Raw genomic sequence first — 19,208 nt, forward strand, 5'->3', positions numbered from 1 at the left:
AAGGGAGAAGCAACTTGCTTATCCAGCCCTACCCTTATCTTAATTGATAAAACAATCCATCCTTAAAAACCACCATCACCACCACCACCCTATCAATGCCCTCAATATCACCCTTACTGTACTTTAAAAGGTTACATAAAGATCATACTATAAAAAAGATGAATTTAAAGTGCTTAATGTTTATGCTGTTTAATTTCTTCACCCAGTGCTTCCACAAAGTCACCCCACAAATACGTGTACATATACTTTTGGTAGTGGTGCAAAGTAAATTGACTGTACATCGTATCTTAATTAGGTCTTGGCGAAATATTCATAAATTTCACTTCTGTGCATTTATTCCAACATAATCAGAAAAAAAGGCACATTTTCATACTTTGAATAAAATGACTACAACCTGAACCCAAACTGCAAATTTAATAAACCAGAACCATTTATTTATGTATCTTGGTAACAGAGATCAATTATTATAAAGTTCTAAAGAGATTATATAGAATAAGGAGATTTTAAATCTGGAGTGGATATGGATGCATTAAAGGTGTACTTCAAGGTGATTGTAGCTACACTTCAAGTTGAAGTGGCTAAACAGTTTCAGCAAAATGTGTTATAATTCATGTGGGATTATATATGGACATAAGTATGGCTCGTTATTTAGACATTACAATCAGCTGACCTGGCCCGGTACCGTAGTGTAGGGGTCAGCAGTATCATCTCAAAGAGACACGTTTATGTAGGAAAAACAAACTATTCTACAAGCGCAAGTATATAGGTGACCGTGGAACAGAAAAACTCCCTTTACCAGAGAAATCTCTGTGTTGTTGGCAGTTTTCTGCTGGTCCGGCTGATATTAAGGAATAGAGCCCTGGATGAGCCCTAACTGCAAGATTTATTCATTAAGACAATGGTGAGACGGATCTTTAGACTGTTTTAGCCTAACCCAAAAACTAGGGTTGTGTTCTTTTCTTTTATTAAGGAGGAATCGTGAGCAGTTGGAGATTTTGCAAAGATCATTTTCAAACAATCTTTCCAAGCATTACAGCACACTTCTAAATTGAGTTAGATGCCATTTCCTCACTAGTTTTCATAATGACCTCTTTAATGTTCACAATTGTTTGTTATACCATGGAGCTCACCTCTTCTGAGTCATTGCTTTTACCTTCAGAGGGGCAACAGAATCAAGCGCGGGGCGACGTGAAGCTGCTGCAACATCTACAACTAAATCAATTCGAATTGGGCTCATTGCTAAGACAACTGATTTCCATGATTCAACTTTGTTTTTGGTCGCACACAGAGACTAGAACTGGAGATGAATTCAACTCCTCCTGAACTAGTTTCTCGAGGAATCTGACCACTAATATGAGTAGTGGGGGTGTGTCACAATATTATTTGATTATTGTGGGTTTTCGTTCAGCTCCAGAGGCAGTTTTTAATTTTAATCAATTTTCTTTCTGTTCAATTCAGTTTTTCTCTAAAAAAAAAACATGAGGGGAACAGACCATCTCGACAGGACAGATACATGTTTGGTTGTTAGATGCCGATATATGTGAGGAATAAGTGCAACTGTCTTTGACTCCTGGTCTGAACTCTGTATTGTCAAGAATTTGTGGCCAAATCGGCCATATTCCTATTCCCTCATCGGACCAGCAGAGCAGCACAATCTGAAAAACTCAGATTTCAAATTTAATAAGATGAGTTAAGCTTAAAAAAAAAAAAAAACCCTACCCATGGAATATATCTTTTATTTGATTTAGCTCCCTAATGCTCACATGTAAAACCATACCGGTGGGTTTTTCAAGCAGGTTCTTGCTTTTAAAAAAACGTAATCTTAAACTCCACACCAGATGACTTTTTCCTTCAGAATCACAGAAAGGTGATTGTTGTTTTCACCTTCAGCAGTGACCAGAGAACAAAACGTTATGAAATGTACTGTTAACATACAATAGAAGTGTCAATACGGCGGATATCTTTTTTTTTTTTTTTTACAAGGGTAGATACATCAAGTTATTGCAGCTGTACCACGCCTCTGGTTAGATTTTACACAAGTTGAATCAAACCTGGTTCCCCCAGCAGGCGTAGCATTTCAGGATTTATTGATCTGTTGATAGAACATCCTGTCTAATTAGGTAGGAGTGGCTGGAGAAGTAGCAGTGGCCTTTCTACACATTATAAAAGCTGACAAAACCACCTCAGTCCCATTTACATGTGCAGGAAGTCTCGTATTTTTCACACTGTCACGGAAATTGTCATTAGATTTAAAGAAAAGCTTGGAGTATGTTGACTTGTATACATTTTGTAGTTCAAAAACAGATTTAGAAACTTAAACAAACGGCTGTAAAAGACCAAACGAGCTACGCAGCAATCCACTGACCGAGTTTAATTTGACACCAATAAGAACGTGGCCTGAAATGATAAAGGTATGCCTCCTATGTCTATATTTAAAGCCAAAGGAGCCTTGGCCCGTGTAAATCAAAGGCCGAGGACCCTGCGGTGTTGTTTGTCGGCAGCAACCAGTATCTGCAAACCTGGAAAAGATGAGGAAATAATGATAGACAGACCTAATAAAAGAGACCACTGCCAAGAAAGAGGAATTCTTGGGCAGTCAGTTAGCTAGGAATGTGTACCCTGTGGAAGGTAATACCTCTGATTTTAGACCAGCACAAAGGAAATGTGTCCTCTGGACAATATTTAACCAAGGGTACAAAAAAAACCAACAAAACATGGAGACACGACAAGCAGTTTCTGCTTTTGTATTTGATAAGTAAACCCGGTGTTAAAAAGTCTAATTTACAAGTTTATCACAAACAAGGCTCAGTGAAAGTGCACAATTGTTGAAGTCCTGAGTCGGGCAACAGTAGTGAGAAATGTTCATTTGGATTTCTGCCTCAGCTTTTGGTACCAATCAGGAGCTTCTTTATTGGTCTGTAAAAGAAGAAAAAAACAACACACACACACACACACAAAAGGGAAAAGAATGAAATACACGAGTGCCGCAGTTTCTCCAAACATTCTCATGATAGAAATGACAGGAAGTTTCTCCTCCAATGACTAAAGCCAAACAGAAGAAAACGTAATTCATCATTTCCTATAAATCTGTCGTCTTGCTTTGTCTGAACTTCTGTTGAAGCAGGTTGACATGGTATGACTCACACCAGGGCGTTGCCAAGTGTCAGACACTTACAAATACGGTGGGTTTGGGTTTGTTTGACGATTCCTCTTCTTCTGTGAGCCTGCCGATACGTTTGGAGGGTCGTTTTCCTGAACCGGAGGCCCGCGCCACAGTTTTATCAGTTCCCAACAGGTTCAGCGCTTCTCCCTGTTTGGGCTGCATGCTGATCAGGACCTGCTTCATCATCGCGATCTCCTGATGAATCACACACATGATTAATATAGTCACGTGGAAACACGACCAAAGGAATACATGGGAATGTGGAAAGAATTCCATGTAATGTTTCCTGATACATTTACTCAAAAAATTATCACGAATCAAAATAAATAAATAATTAAAAAAATAAATATATATACATATATATATTCTGGTGACACATTTTTAATGGACTCAACTCTTGAGGTCGACTCGCAGTAAGTTGAACAAGCTCAAGGGTCTGCGGGAGGGGTGGCAGCAGCGGGGCAGAGGGGAGGACTCTGGGCCATTTCACGGTTCTATTTACCACCTCTGAGGACATGAGCCCTGGCATGTTGCACACACGCACGAGCACACGCGCACACACACGGGAGCACACGCGCAAACGCACATGCACCGCAGTGGCATCCCAAACAGCCAAGCGGAGGAACAGCTGTCTATGACAGGGCGCATACTTCATACAGCAAACGGCTGGCTTGGGGCGAGGGAAACGCACACATACACACATGCGCACACACGCCATCTTGAAGGGAACACAGCAGCAGTGTGCAATGACTTGTAGTTGTAAAAAAAAAAAAATCTGACTCACGTGTTCACAGGTTATCTAAATCACAGTTAGTTAACTATTTTTTTTTTTTTTATTGAAATTGACAGGAACAGTCAAATATAAAATCTCCTGAGAACTCATATCACTTATGTTCTTATCAAAGTGATTAGTCACAGGACGGCACTCAACTCGATACCTTTTAAAATGTAACACGTTTCCGTCGAGTGGAACCTGGAAAGTTTTAAGGAACTGTGTCAAAATGTAATTTTTGTACAGATGTGCAAGTGTGTTTGTGTCTATACTGAATAGTTTTAATGGTATTAGAAGTTTGCTTTTTCATGAGGCGTTGACCATTTTTCATCAACTTTACACCGTCACACTTCAAACCTCACACTTGCACACCAATAAGAATGCATCTGGGGAAAACTTAAGGTACGGTGTCTTGTCCAACGACACTTTTGCATGTGAATCTGCATATCAAAAGATCAATCCAGAAATCTGATGATAGCAGGCGCTGCCAATCCCTCCTGATACTTTGCTTTAATAGAACAAACTGCAACTTTGCATTAAGTTTTTTTAAGGCTTAAAAGCCTTGAACCTTTAGCGATTCTGCGACTATTAATTTTCTGTTACTATTTTTAAAATACGTGTAGGGCGAGGATACACCTTGGACAGGTTGCCAGTCTGTCGCACCCTGGAGCAATTTAGCGTCACCGATTGACCTCACATGCATGTTTTTGGATTGTGAGAGGAAAGTCGCACACACAGGGAGAACATGTAAACTCCACACAGAGAGGTTCAAAAGAAAATCAAAAAAATAAGACCAACTGATAAAATAAGCTACTAATTGTTAGGAAAACCCAAAATAAATCATACATTTAAATAGGGGGCCAGGGTGTGTGTGTGTGTGTGTGTGTGTGTGTGTGTGTGTGTGTGTGTGTGTGTGTATATACCTCTCGATGGTTGAGAAGTCGCTCAAGATCGGCGGCCATGTTGTTTTTCACCTGTTCCAGAGCGCTCCGCTCTTTCCTCAGAGAGCTGTTATCACATCAACGTGATCAGTCATTGGAAATAACAACAGATTATTAATTTAACATTTCAGTAACTTCTGCCATGTCTCGTGTACCAGATAATGGCAAAAAAACAAACAAAGAAATGGGTGTATACAGGGTCAGATGTGCTCTTGTGACATACACTTTAAGCCTCTTTTTATTTCATTTACAGGACTGTAAAGCTACATTTTGAGTCGACCAGTACAAAGCAAAGCAGTTTGGTCTCTTACAGAGACGTTGAATCACAAAATAAAATAAAAAAAGAGAGTCAAAACAATAATTCACTTGAGTTATGAATATCTGGAGTGTAGAAAACAATGAAAGCAGATTTCTGAGGCTTTAATCTTTCCACATTTCTGTCCCGCTGCCGTTTTCCCAGGGCTTTGAAACAACGCAAGAAGCTTGACAGCCTTTAAAAGGGATTTGTCCCCCCCCCCCCTGCCGATTGCCCCAGGATAGCGCTCTGTGGTAGCAAGTAGCAAGAGAAAACCTGCAGCCTTTCACTTTGCATATTTGTCAGGCTAAAATACAGCAGGTGACAACAGGGATTTAGGTCTGAGCCAGGAGGTGTGCGCATGTGGAAAAACTCAACTATTTTGCCACGACGAACCAGTGTACACCCAGGTTCCGATACAGAATCGGGTCGATGACAAGGGGAGATAAGGACACGGCGATAGTAATTAAGGGTGGATAGGTGTGGTTTTCAGTAAATTATAGGATGCAACATGCTCCAATTTAGAAAAACAGAAAAACAACTCGGCATTAACCCTTTCATTAAAAAAGTGTAGGCAGGTCCTTTTTCATACAGGTTTACAGATGGACGTCTTCACCCTCTGGGTGTGGCTGTGTGAGTGTACCTGACGTCGTCCTCCAGCGAGGCGACACGCTCCCTCAGCACGCCGACCTGCACGTCCCTTTGTCTCACCGTCTCGATCATGTAGCTATAGGGCTGCTGCGTCTGCTGCAACAGCTGGTTGGCTGCCAGCAGCTGAAGACCAACATGCATAACTGTGTAATTGAGCAATTACAGAACAAAACCCTTCATCTGTACAATGAGGCTGACTTGGATCATTTTGTTTAACTGGATGATACACCTAAGTCGCAGGCTGACATTTTCCCATGTGCGAGGCTGACGCCACAGAGAAGGGAGACAACTGATGCTACGGGAGCAAAAGATCTCTCAATTGACAGCAGTCGAGGATTTATTCTTTAAAACTAATTTGATGTTAAGAATTCTCAAAAGTTGTGCAGGATTTCAGAAAAAACCCCCCACAACAAAACAAGTTTTAAAACACTGCCTGCAGCAAGCGAATCTTATCTTTGCTGACAGCAGGGTTCGTTTGAAGGCCCTTAAAAGTGAGTTTTCATCTGAACTGTATCCATTTCCCTTCTTCTTTTTGTTAAAGGTACGTACAATGTTACGCTTTCGGTGTCACGATTCAAATGTGCCAACAATAGATATAGTTAGGGTGTTACACATTAGCCACTTTTACAGACGGTCAGTAGTGAGCAACACTGGGTGGGAAGGTAAAGACAATAGCCTGCCGGGCGTTTGTGTGGGTGGTTAAATGGTTAACACCCTTGCTCTTTCTAGTGAGAAAGAAGTGTAATTTTTCAAGCTTTTCTTTTTTTTTTTCTTTCACAGCCAGTGAATCATAAAGTATTCCAGACGACTGCTAGTCAATCACCGCTGACAGTTGAATGGCTGGTTTATTTAGTCTGCAATGTGCCCGCCTTCCTCGCCTTGCGCAATCTCTGGAGTACGGTACGAAGTGAAAACGGCACGCTCGTTGGCCATCGGAGCCGTCATTCTCATATATTCAAACCCACGCTGGGTGCTTTGCGGCATCAGCGCACGAGTCGCAGCCATGTGACCTCGCATGCGGCCCCGCCTAAAATCAAAGTCTCCGTGTTGCACAGACACGAGCATGATGCGACAGACACCGCGAAAGCTCAATGATTAGTGCAGTAAGTTGTTTGGAGAGTGAAGTGCAAGGAGGAGAATGTTGGCAGGTTTTCTCTCTGTGTCAACAAGGGTGACGGGTATGAAGGCCGACTCCACGCACCGGTACGAAGCTCCAGCTCGTCTGCTCAGAAAGTCCTTTATTTTTGCCGAGAAGGCTTCAATTTTAGATGTGCAGTTTTGGTGGGGCAATTGTTAAACTTACACCAAAGTTGTTGTTGTTTCTTTTTAGTAGCTCAATCAATATCACCCATGCAATTGTGTTTGCAAGAAACTCGCCAACAGTTCAGTCTAAACTTTGTACAGAGTACGGTAACCACGTGAATATAGTGGTTGTTTAAACAAACATCAGGTCTTCTCCACACCCAGCTTTGACATCTGAATCACTGGTGCACATGTTAACAAAGATTAGGTAAAAACAGCCATGTGTGGCATTTGCACCTGATAAAATGTTAAAAAAAAAAAACCATTACACACAAAAAATATATATATACATTTGACTATCTTTATCAAATGGATTTCTGTAAAACAGTGGCTTCATGCTATTGAGCACCAGTGTCCTACTGTATGATGTATTATTTATAAAGAAGCTACGGTAATATTACTTACAAACGTTATTTTAATATGTGAATATCAAATGTGCACTATCTTCTCCTGCAACAATTTTTCTCAGTTCATAAAAATGTAATATTTAACCATTTAACTGGAAGAATTGGAGACGTTACAGAGTAAGGTAACTTCAGGTCACTTTCTTAATGAAGGGTCCAACATGTTCAGGTTTTTGATTATTTTTCATATTTATAATGAATAACTCAATCCATCCAGAACTTATGGAAATGATAAATGTTTATGTTTTTTTTTAAAGCACTCGGCAGAAATGTTGCTCCAAAAGATCTGGGAGAAGTTGCTACACTTTATCTCTGGATTCATCAAAGTCCATTTGCTTCAGTGTCATCACAGATTTTCAGATTGACTCGACAACGTTGAGATCTGAGCTCAATGTGTGTGTAGTAGAAATGGGCGATTTCTATTGAACTTATCAAACTTATTCTAACTTCACACATCAATGCATGAATTGTTTGACTCCTCAACTACTTCTTTCCTCCATGTTGAACATGATGGATTCCAGGGAACTTCGCTGACTGTTGTGACTATGACGAAAGGTAAAGTCAGGTGAAACGGTCCGTTTTGGCTGCGATGGAAGTGCTGCTTTAACTATAATCTGAACTGCAGTGACAGATTTATGCTGGCAGGAAACCAAACGGGCTTGCAGGTGCTGGCTTGTCCCGCTCTGAGATCTCTGTTGATTTTGATAATGAACCGTGAATTAAGCGTCATCCTAATAGCTATGGTAGGAGCATGCCGGTGTGTTTTCTGTGCGTGTACCTCCTCAGACATCTCTCCTGCCTGCGACTTGTTCTTCTCCAGCTCTCTCCTCAGTGAAGTGTTCTGTCGCTCGAGCTGCAGCACCCTGCGGGCCAAATGAACGCTGCACAACAACAACAGCAGTTACGGAAATTCCAAAACATGACAACACCAACAAGATGACACTGGTGTGTTTTTTTTCTCTCTAACGAATCAGGATTTCTGGCAAAAAAGCTTTGGCTCAAACATTTTATGTGGAATGAATCTGACGTGCATCACTTTGAAAGTGTTGTACACAACAACATGACAGGGTTTTCACATCTGCCGCAGCCATTATTGCCATTTGATATTACAGTCTTGTGTTTGAATATCTAGATTAAAATGAAGTATACCAGGTACTCTACCTCTGTTTCAGTCTTCTCTTGGCCGTCGTTGGAACATTTGCTCCATAGCCGTATGAAAACAAAACTCGCTCTGCCTCCTCTTCATTCTCAACTGGCAACAAAGGGAAACACAATTTTGGTTAAAACAGTGTAATCCCCCCCCCCCCCCCCCCAATACAAACAATTACTTCATTAGACTTGTCAAGAATCCATATATTTTTTTGCTAAACTGAAGGTTTTAAGTCTATATTATTATACACATAGAATATATTAAATACATGATCAGAGTTTGAATCCAGCACGACTCAACATGTCAGGCCCTTTTCGAATTTACTGGAAAAAGCATCAGTTTCTCCTGGTTAGCGGTTTTGCCTCTCTGCCTCGACCGCCGTGCGTTCGATGAAACCGCCGCTGCTCTCTTACTTTCGGCGGCCTGCATGGTGACCTCGTCCAGCTCTCGCTCCAGCTTTTCATACGTTTCCAACCGAGCCACTTGCTCGGCGTTCTGAGCCTGCAGCTCCGTCACGCGCTTCTCCGATGACGACTGTAGAGTGTAGAACTCCTGAGTGAGGAGCTGTTGGGGCAGGGGGAGAGGAGAGGAAATGAATAACCCAACAGGTGTGTTTCCTTTTCTACATTTCAGATGGATCAAAAATTCACTGAGCATTAAAGGGATTTTCTAAATTCACAAAAACAATTAAAGATGTTGACGTAAAATGTGTTCATGCATCAATAAATGCAAGCATTTCTTCACACATTGGCCCAAAAACATTATACATTTGATCACTTTAATGGTGACAGGTTGTAATTTAAGGGATGTGGTATATTTTCTGTGATGTTTACATGAATGATTTGTCATTTTACAAATGTGCTGGACTAACAGTTGAAGACCTTTTGTTTTTTTTAATGGAAAGAATAACAATCAGTAACAATCAGTAACAAACAAAAAAAACTAAAACTTATAAAACTTAAAATAGAGCCCCAACGATATTAAGGGGAAGAAAGTAATATAAAGCTGTTGGGAGTGAGACAAAAATCAGAAAGGTACTGGCATTATTGTGTAAATACCCTTGATGGACTTTATTTTGATTTTGATAAACATCAATTATACACATTTACTTGTTCTAATAATCACTGTGGTAATTTGACAAAAAGTCCATATATTCATTCCGCAAGTGCATAGTTAAGCAGAGACTTTCATCTAAAGCAAGGAACAACCCCCATTCAGAAAAAAGATGGGATGCTATGTTAAATACCAATAAAAGCTTTTGCAAATCCCATGAAACCCATATTTTGTTCCTGAGTAAACATAGACAATATTTCAAATGTCAAAACTGAGGAATCTTCACATTGCAGAGAAACATAAAAAAAATCCTTATCAATTAGAATTTTTACCACAGCGACACATCCTGAAAAAGTTGGAATAGGTGAGTTTGTTTGGTTTTTTTCAAGCGTACGACTGGGAGCTTTCGATGAGGTTAAATGACAAAAAGTCAATTAATACAAAGTGGGAATATCAAAGAGGAAATGTATCAAGGCAGAGCATTTCAGGTGTAAAGAGGGCTTCACATTTTTAGAACAAAAGGATGGATGTTGTGTCCTGCAGACTGAAAAAGAAGCTCATCCTCAACAGGTAATTCACAAATCCTCAGATGGTGTGGGTTTTGCATTAGTGCCTACGGTGTGAGCCGCTTACACTTCGTCAAAGCTGAAGGGTATATTGAAGTTTCTCTTTTGAGAACATTGCTGCACAATGTGCTGCTGACGTCAAATTCAAGTTGTTTTCTCAAGAAAATCCCACTTTTATATTTTGTTGATGTTCTACTGGGAATAAAGTTCTTGTTTTGTAAACATTGCATTCTTTCTATCGTTTTTTTTTTTTTATTACATTTTTCAGTGTCCCACATTTTTTTGTGAATTCAAGTTGTAGATAGCAGAATATATACACATATACAAACCAACACCATTTTCCTGCAGGGTTTTGTGGTTAAATGCGTGCAATAGAAATCTCGTAAGCTACAAGTGAGGTTGTTCTTCTGCAGGATCAACTGGTGTGAAAAAGTCCAGCAATCGTAACAAAATGCAGTGAAATTACGCATCTGACAAAGGAAAAACCTTGAGCGTTATGTACTACATGACTTCATCCAATAACGAATCGACATGACACGACATGACTTAAAAGTCAGGGATGATCTGTTCCGTCAGCATGTTGTTATCATCAATCCAAACTTGTAAACAAAGAGTAATGTGAACTCTCTGAGGAAAGCAAAACCTAAACGAAAAAGGTTGATGGGTTTGTTCTCTTATTATACCTCCAGTTTCTTCTGCTGTTTCTCACACTCCACCTGGCACTGGGCCAACGCTTTTGCCGTCTCATCCTTGACCATTTGAGCGCGCTCGGCCTCGAACGAGTGCAGCTTTGCCTGGTTGGACATTTCTGCCACACGGCTCTCCGTGCCCAGCTGAAGACGACGGTACCTGGAAAGAGCGACAAGCCGAAATGTGTGAGAAACGATGACAAATACCTCTCGGTGCCTTCGAACTAGAGCATAACGGAATATTTCATTTTACAATTTGGTTGATGGCATGCTTGCTTAGTAGCTGGCATGGTTCCGATCGTTTGCTGTGCCTTTTGGCGATGGACCTTTCGTGAGTTTTTATGTGTTAGTAATTCCACACCGATGATGATGCTCCAAAGCCAAGTCTTAAATCACTTTGGTAAAAAAACAGGATTTCTCAACACTGACAGCTCTTTTGGCGTTTTGTTTGATCTCATACGTGAATCTACCTGGCAGCAACGGAAAGACCTTTCTTTACAAAAGGATTGGCAATTAAAAAAAGAATGAAAGAGCAAGACCATACTTTGGTCTTTGGAGGTTTTCTCATGATGCACAATGCAACAAGAGCGACGAGTAGAACTAGAATTACTGCCTCTGCCAAGGGATTGCATTTCAATTTAAATGCAAGCTTGTCCTGAGAGATACACTTCATGTGTGCGGTCTCTCGCGTAAGGCTGTGAATGTTGACTGTGTGTGGTTGAAAATGATCAAATATAAGGCTTTTCTGATCCCTTTTCAATATGACAGAACAGAAAAGCTGCAAAATCCTCAGCTTAAGGTGGATGTGTAGTATTAATGTTACTGATTAATTCGATTTTGCAGGGTCATGGCGATGAATGATGAATGAAAAAAGTGCTTTAGGGGCAAATCGAGATGTTACAGTGAAGACGGGGTTCCATTGTTAGACACCGATGACATCATTTAATAATTTTATACAAATTCAAAATGACAAAATCTTTAGAGGGCGTTCAGCTTTGAGTCACAAACATGTTTTAGGAAGCCACAATGGACGTGACCTTCGGCCTTCACACTGTGTTCAAATAGGAATTTGAACGGGCGTTCAAGACAAAGAGACAAGAACAGGGCTGTCTTAAACTATTACATTTAACCATTACAGTCATAGTTTTATGTTTCTCTATTCTTATTTGCTGCTCACAAGCTTCACATACAGTATTTCTCGTAATAATTATTCCCACATTGTTTATGATCTCTGTTACATTCTAAAACTGCAATATAAAAATATTTAACAACTGCCAGACAATGAAAGTTAAACTTATGTTCTTAAAAAAGGCTGAAGCATTCACTGCACACTGAAAACCTATCAGTAGTGAAATATGTCTTTTAAATGCTCTTCTTTGCTGTGTTTGGTATTATTTTAATCACTGGTGGTTGGTGAAAAAAATACTTCAACCACATCTGTTAATCAAAATATATCAATGGCATTTTTTTGTTTTTATGAAATTTAAAAACTGAAGATAACTATTTGGAAAAAAAGAAAAGACTGTTAGCGAAATCATGACAAATACAGATTTATCTGCAATAAGAACAGTAACCAGAAGGCAGCGGTTCTCCCAGCTTGCTGCTCCTCCTCAGGAAAGCACAAACAGACTCTATCAAGCCATGGAAGTTGGTTGGATAATATTAATAACTCTCGATTACAGCTGACCTGATAATATTTCATCATCCATAGTGCGCAGGCCTGAGCTATGTGCTCCCAGTGACAGACATGTACACATGGTCCACGTTATACGCCTTCTTTTATTAATGGCGGCTGCAATCGGAAAGGAAAAGAAGCCAAATTTACAGAAGAAAAATGTGATCCGTACATTTTCAGGGGAGTGCTGGCGGCCATTTCTCCGTCCTTCCCCATGCTGAATTTATTGGGAGAATTACTATCTACAGCAGGTATTAGATGCTGACTCAAGGGGCAAATATCACAATGAGTTCAAACCTCCTGGAGGATTAAAAAAAACAACAAAAAAACAAAAACCTACCACTTTTTCCTCTGTCTTTGGACAATTTGATCACAGCAACAACAAACAAAAAAAACCTCCCCATCGAGCTGGCCTTTTGTGCTTCAATCATCTGACGCCATTTCAAGCTTGTCCCCCTCATTCTTTGCCACCAAAAATAGGGGCAATGCGTGGGGTTAGGGGTTAAGGGCTTGAGGCGAGCATCTGTCGTTGCTGGCTTGCGATACGACACAGAGAGGGAATGTGATCGCAGCGGAGAGAGTGCAAGAGAGAGTGAAGTCTGTGTGAAGCGAGTGTGTATGGAAACACCAACAGCTGGTGGTTTGGATCTAAAGAAATGACTGGCATGTAGTAGTAACCCGGGACAGGCACACTACTACTGCTGCTGCTGTGCTGCTGCTGCTGCATACGTGCATGTTTGTTGACGCAATGAAAGCTCATGTAGGATAACAACAACAAACAGAAAAAACAAAACCTCCCCCGACTAAACTAAGAAAGGCAGTTGAAATATATTTTCGCTGTCTATAAAGCTAGATTTCAAAATACGTGAGCAACAAAGCATAGAATTCCCCCCCCGTGGGGATTAATGAAGTAAGATGATTATTCAGTAACCACATAATGAAGATAATGAATGTTCACCATGACCCACATTTTAGTTGGCAACAGATATTTAGAACACGGAAAACAGAAACTGGCTGTGTGAAAGTGACTGGAACGGCCTCTTGCAGGTGTATGCTTTAACTTGTGTGTGTGTGTGTGTGTGTGTGTGTGTGTGTGTGTGTGTGTGTGTGTGTGTGTGTGTGTGTCTAGTTGCAGTCACAATTAACATGTATGTTGCAATTTCTATGAAAGATTTGAAACTTCCTATAAGGCCGTGACCCAGAGGTAACTTTGAAAGCTGTGCCGAGATTGACAGCGGTGTTGCCTGGGGGCGGTGATACAAACGAGCAACTAGGACACAAATCACACAGACTGAGTGCAGGAATGGGGAAGAACGAATAACAAAACACTGTTCTAATAAAAAAACAAAAAAAAACATCACTTTGATATGTCGATGCGGAAAGATTGAGAGATTTCCTTAAAGTAGAACTTAAGCAGCGGTGCCCTTTGTGTCGTTATGTGTTTAACACTATTTTCCCGGTGGGAATCGGCAGCCAGCGACACGTCTGCAGCTTGACTTCACGTGACCTCTGACTTCCACACAACCTCCCGGTCCCACACTTACAGCAAAGCATTCATGTGATGTTTCGTAAAGCGCCGGTAAACCACAGCCACTCGTCCCTGCCGCACCCACAACATTCACTAACAACAGCATGTCGCTGCCTCACCGACAAGCTCACAGCTTTCAGGGAAAAATTCACAGAAATCAAGCTGGTGGAGGTGGTGGGGGGGGGGGGGGGGGGCACCTTATATGAAACCCACAGCAGTCACCCTCATTAATCACACATGGCTGGTTTTCGACCATCGTCACCTGGAGCACACCAACACACTGCCGATGGGCCGTCAAAGATGATTAATGACTCGAAAATATGATGTGGTTAACTGTCAAAGCCAATAATTGTACCAACTGGCACAATCCCTCAGGTGAAATGCTTTAATTGTCCATTAGACTCAGGAAGTGAACCATATTAAAGAGTAGCGGTGGTATTAGCAGGCCACCGGAGGCCTCCTCCAGCTTTAATTTATGACAGGAAAGAAAAAAAAAATACTGTTTTCAGAGGAAGACAAGTCAGTGCTTAAAGACGAACAGACATGTACATTATGAAACTGTGTCGAAATATTAATGGAACATATATTATCGATGCGGGTGGGTAGAGTGTATCTCACTGTTCCAGCAGTTGGTCATATCTGGACTGGGTGTCCCTCTCTGCAGTCGCAGCTCTGTCTTTCTCCAGCACGGCGTTGTCTCTGGCTTCACGCAGATTCCTTGTCAATGCACATAATAAACACGCGAATTAACATCGCAACAATCAATACTATGAAAAATCAGTGATCTGGAAATCAACACTGACTTTCAAGCTGACTAAAGAAATAGTATCTTAAAGTAAAATGCCTCAACTGTTTACCATTAGCATTTAGTTTTTTGTTTTGTTTTTTAGAGAAGACTTCTGATACCTGTTTTCCCTCTCATACATCTCTCTGGAGGTTCGCTGCAGGTGTTCGATCTCCTGACTGGTCTTGGTTCTGATGTTCTCCAGCTCCTCTCTCAACTTGTTCTCATACTCTGACTTGTAGTGATCTCTGCAGCAAGAAAAACACACATTACGAGGATTGAAGGACCAATAGTCTACGTCTAAGCAGTCATACGGGTGAAAAACGCAGCAACGTCAAACCTGGATGCCACATATTTCTCGTAGGCATTCTCCCTGGCTTTCTTAGCTTCTTCCAAATGAACCTGAGCCACAACAAAAAAAGAAAACATATATACATGTATCTTTTTTTCTTTTATTGACCGCTTTTGATTTGAGAAAAAAAGCCTCTGGCTGAGAAAGTGTATGAAACCTGCAGCCTCTCCAGACGCTCTTCCTCATGTGCACAGCGAATGCTGAGCTCCATGTTCTGCCTGTGGAGATACTCCTTGTCCTTCTGAACGAGAGTCACTGACTGCTGCAACGTCGCCACCTGCAGGGCAAACGGAGAGAAACAACCAAACTGTCACCAAATCCTGGTGAATTCCCAGCATATGGTTGTTCTTCTCAGTGAAGTGATTCCACCATATTGTCATTGACATGGACAAGGTCACCCCGATTCCAGCTCATCCACTTTTCCCCACCCCACAGCGGGACCTCAGATTCTCGTGTCAGTGTGGACGCGTACAGACATCGTACCTCTTTGCCGAAGGCGTCCCTCTCTCTGGTCACTGCTGTGTGAGCCAAGTCCAGGGTGTCAAATCTCCTCTTCAACTCCTTCAGTTCCGCATCAAAGTTGTCACGCTCGCTGTAAAACCCCAACACAAATGATGAGTGGACAGAACCTAAAAACTGTGTTGCAATCTTCAAAAGAATTACAAATGCAATCCGTCACGCACCGCTTGACGTTTGGGTAGTTTTCCCTGCGATAGTCTCCTTCTTGGATTAGTTGCTTGGTGTCGGCCAGTTGCAGGGTCAACCTCTGGCTCCTCAACTCCAGCTCTGAACGCAGCCGCCGCTCCTCCTCGTAGCTCTGTGAACAAAAGAAATGATTGAGTGATATTGAACATATTGACAGACTCAGAAAACGTCCGTCTATCTACGTCGAACAACCGTCTCGAGACCAATATTCAATGTCATTACACCATGCTGCATTATTATCTCATCTGATTTGAAAGACATTTTTACGGAACCTTTAACATCTTCCATTGGTATTACCATCTTCCTCCACAGGTCAGTAAGTTGAGCCGTTCAATAGTTAAAGTATCATTTCATATTTGTTTGTCAAGTAAAAAATATGGCTTCTTCAACCGCATTTCTTCTGGAAATTTTCATCCGCTGCACTTCCCGATTGCTCAAATTTTGGGATTGCAGTGCTTCTTTTGGAGGTAATCCAAGCCAACCAAAAGATAAACTCCATCCAGGGTGTCGTTTACCAATATGAAGGCCTCGTCCCAGTGGTATGTGTCTCATACAGGAAGTGATATCGTATTTCAATATTTTAAATAGTCTGTATAGATTATTTTTCCCCTGAGTGGTTTAATTCTTCCGCTGCACAAACAGTTGATTTAAAAAAAAAGTGAAGGAAAAAACACAAAAGTAAAGTGGACATGTAGGCTTGACAGAATGGTGAGAATGATGATCAAAATTGTTTAAGATAAGCAACAATGGGAGCAAAACTCAGGTGAGGTACAAAGTTGCTTTGGGGTTTTGTTTTTTAAACGTTTGGGTGCATGTCTTACCTCCATCAAATCCTTCGTTTTGCTTCTGTGTATATTCAGCTCCTCAGTCATGTTGTTCTTCAGCGCAGTGAGATCGGCCAGCTGACTCCGCAGAGGATTCACCACTTCAAAAAAATGCATCTGAATGCAACAAAACAAAGTCCGCTTATTTTTGGACAACCGCTCTCTCTTGTGCTTTAACGAGGCAGCGCAAGAAAAGACGTACTGCAAAATACTCCTGTATGGAGATCTGGTCATCGGGGAGTCCGCGGAGCTCCTGGTATCTTTCCTCTGAGATATCCAGATCCCTGAGGGACCTCCGCAGCTTCTCACACAGCTGTCGGTTGGTCTCCTCCAGCTGCTGCTGCCTGAGCAGGATGGCCTCCATCTCCTGCTTACGTTGGCTCTGCTGCCTCCTGGTGAGAACAATCTTCATGAAAACTATCCAGCACAACGGTGCCTACCATCAAATGGTAGGACATGTTCGCCTGGTTCAAACATTCCCATGGTTCATGGAACACGTGTTTATAAATGTCTATAAACGGGACCAATGATTTGTGCAAAGACTTCAAATATCAAATGGTTGCAAGCATGGAAAATAAGAGTCTGTCCAGAAAACACACTTTTATGACAATAATTTTCTATCAAACATGTAATGCCATCGAATCTATTACTAGATTGCACAGGATAGTGTTAAAAAAAAATACATTCAAAGATGAAATATCAACTTCTACATCCTGTGCTTCCCCCCACCTGTTTTCATCCTGAGCAATTTTAAGCTGACTGTCCAGTCTGAGGGACAGCACCTGCTTCTGATGTATAGTGTCATTCAGCTTCTCTTCCAGTTCATCAACCTGAAGGGTGAAATAGAGACGATCAGTACAAACTTCAGGTCACTCTTATACAGAACAACTATGAGGGGAACAGAAAGGCACAAAACAACAACAGAGAAGACACATCTGCAAAGTGACGGAACAGCAAACAAGGAAGATAAACAAAAAGAGCAACTACAGAGAAAAAAAAATCACAATGACACAAATAAACACACAAAAAAATTACAAAACCACCAGAAAGAGACTGGAGTGAAAAAGCAAAGAGACACAAACCACCAGGTTTAAAAACCTCGAAACACGATAATGGCCATGTAAACAAACAAAACCACCAGAAATAATCTACAACAAGACAGCTGCAATAAACAACTAGAGAGTCACACAGACTTACTACAAATGCACATTATTAAAAACGCGTATTTAAAGAAACTCAGCTGCAACAGATCACATACATCAACCCCAGAAATATAAATCGACACTGAAATCTTTCAGAGACTCACAACGACTTCATAACTCACTAATAATCAATAACATAACGATCCAGATGTTTTTACACGGGAAGATTCAACATCTTTTCGTCTGAGTCCAGCCTCCATCCCTCCGGTACCTTGGACATATGATCGGCCTTCATGTTGTCGATGATGAGGTTCTTTTGAGAGAGCTCGATCTTCAGCAGCTGGACGTTGCTCAGCAGCTCCTTCCTCTCGATCAGCTGCCGGGTCACCTCCTTCTGGGAGCCGCGGCGCTGCTCGTCGGAGGAGGACACGTCCTCCGTGGTGGGCACGGTGGTCTCCAGGCTGAAGTCCTCGGACTCCAGGTCCAACGAACTGGACGCGTTGGCTTCTGTCGGCTTCAGGTGCTGCTTCTTCGAAGGCATCGTGTCTCCGACTGCTTCCTGATCACTGTTATCTTAAAAATAGAAGAAGTAGGGGGGGGGGGGGAAGACTGAAAACAGAGTTACTCTCCGAGCGCTGTCAAGACCACATCGCGAGTTGTTGTTCTTTTCAAGAAACCCGCTCCGAGTTACCGACTGGCCGCCAACGGATCAGACGTTTGTGTTGATGGTTACGGCGCCCCCATATGGTGACAAGCGCATATTACAGTCAACGCCCACGACGCCAGGGTCTTTGATAATGCATCGCGATTGCAGTACCACCTCCGACACTGTGGAGCACTATATAAAAAAAGAACTGCATATGAAGCCGGGTCTTTACATGGCATCCGCTTTGTTTCGGTCGACAAATCAGATGGCCAAAGAAAATGAACCATAAAAATGGAATTACACAATATAATACATTTTCTGACGTCACGGATTTGTTGAATAAATGCGATGTGGTATATTTCGACAAACATTAACCCTAAAAGAGTGTAACTTATAAAACCAAAAAATGTTATCTTTGCCTGTCTCCCAAAACGCTTGAAGTTTTTTTTGTTGGCCCATATAAGTGTTTCGGCTTAACTGGCATCCATGTTAACTAGTGGCCAACTTCCTACAGTGTCTCATGATAGCAGGTGTTAAAAAAGGAGACTCACAAAATGCATGCCATT

At 41.5% G+C, this 19,208-nt stretch overlaps 1 protein-coding gene across 2 annotated transcripts; it reads right to left on the minus strand.

Moving 5' to 3' along the window:
* Nucleotides 1-2,723: 2,723 nt before the first annotated feature.
* pibf1 (progesterone immunomodulatory binding factor 1) lies at nt 2,724-18,584 on the minus strand. 2 transcript variants are annotated; one of them, XM_080507780.1, is made up of 18 exons: nt 18,268-18,584; nt 17,584-17,684; nt 17,057-17,246; nt 16,852-16,971; nt 16,009-16,142; nt 15,809-15,917; nt 15,483-15,602; nt 15,314-15,375; nt 15,096-15,221; nt 14,808-14,906; nt 10,981-11,146; nt 9,092-9,242; nt 8,690-8,780; nt 8,307-8,409; nt 5,815-5,945; nt 4,859-4,943; nt 3,176-3,358; nt 2,724-2,916 (listed from the first exon to the last, which is right to left on the minus strand). In XM_080507780.1, exons 1-18 carry the CDS (start codon nt 18,535-18,537, stop codon nt 2,863-2,865), a joined length of 2,295 nt encoding a protein of 764 aa, XP_080363906.1. In that variant the 5' UTR covers nt 18,538-18,584; the 3' UTR covers nt 2,724-2,862. The 2 variants fall into 2 exon arrangements, with proteins under 2 accessions (XP_080363906.1, XP_080363907.1); XM_080507781.1 differs by lacking the exons at nt 2,724-2,916; nt 5,815-5,945 and having other exon boundaries at nt 3,223-3,358.
* Between the last annotated feature and the right edge of the window lie 624 nt (nt 18,585-19,208).

This window comes from Blennius ocellaris (genome assembly GCF_963422515.1).
Source record: "Blennius ocellaris genome assembly, chromosome: 13".
In the NCBI taxonomy this organism is placed as follows: domain Eukaryota; kingdom Metazoa; phylum Chordata; class Actinopteri; order Blenniiformes; family Blenniidae; genus Blennius; species Blennius ocellaris.

Bases quoted from the DNA above. Each gene is read 5' to 3' on its own strand.
- pibf1 (XM_080507780.1), bottom strand. From the start codon at position 18,537: ATGCCTTCGAAGAAGCAGCACCTGAAGCCGACAGAAGCCAACGCGTCC. The intron at 16,972-17,056 runs GTACGTCTTTTC...TGTTGCATTCAG, and splicing joins CCATACAGGAGTATTTTGCA to ATGCATTTTTTTGAAGTGGT. The intron at 15,918-16,008 runs GTGCGTGACGGA...GGGGTTTTACAG, and splicing joins AACTACCCAAACGTCAAGCG to CGAGCGTGACAACTTTGATG.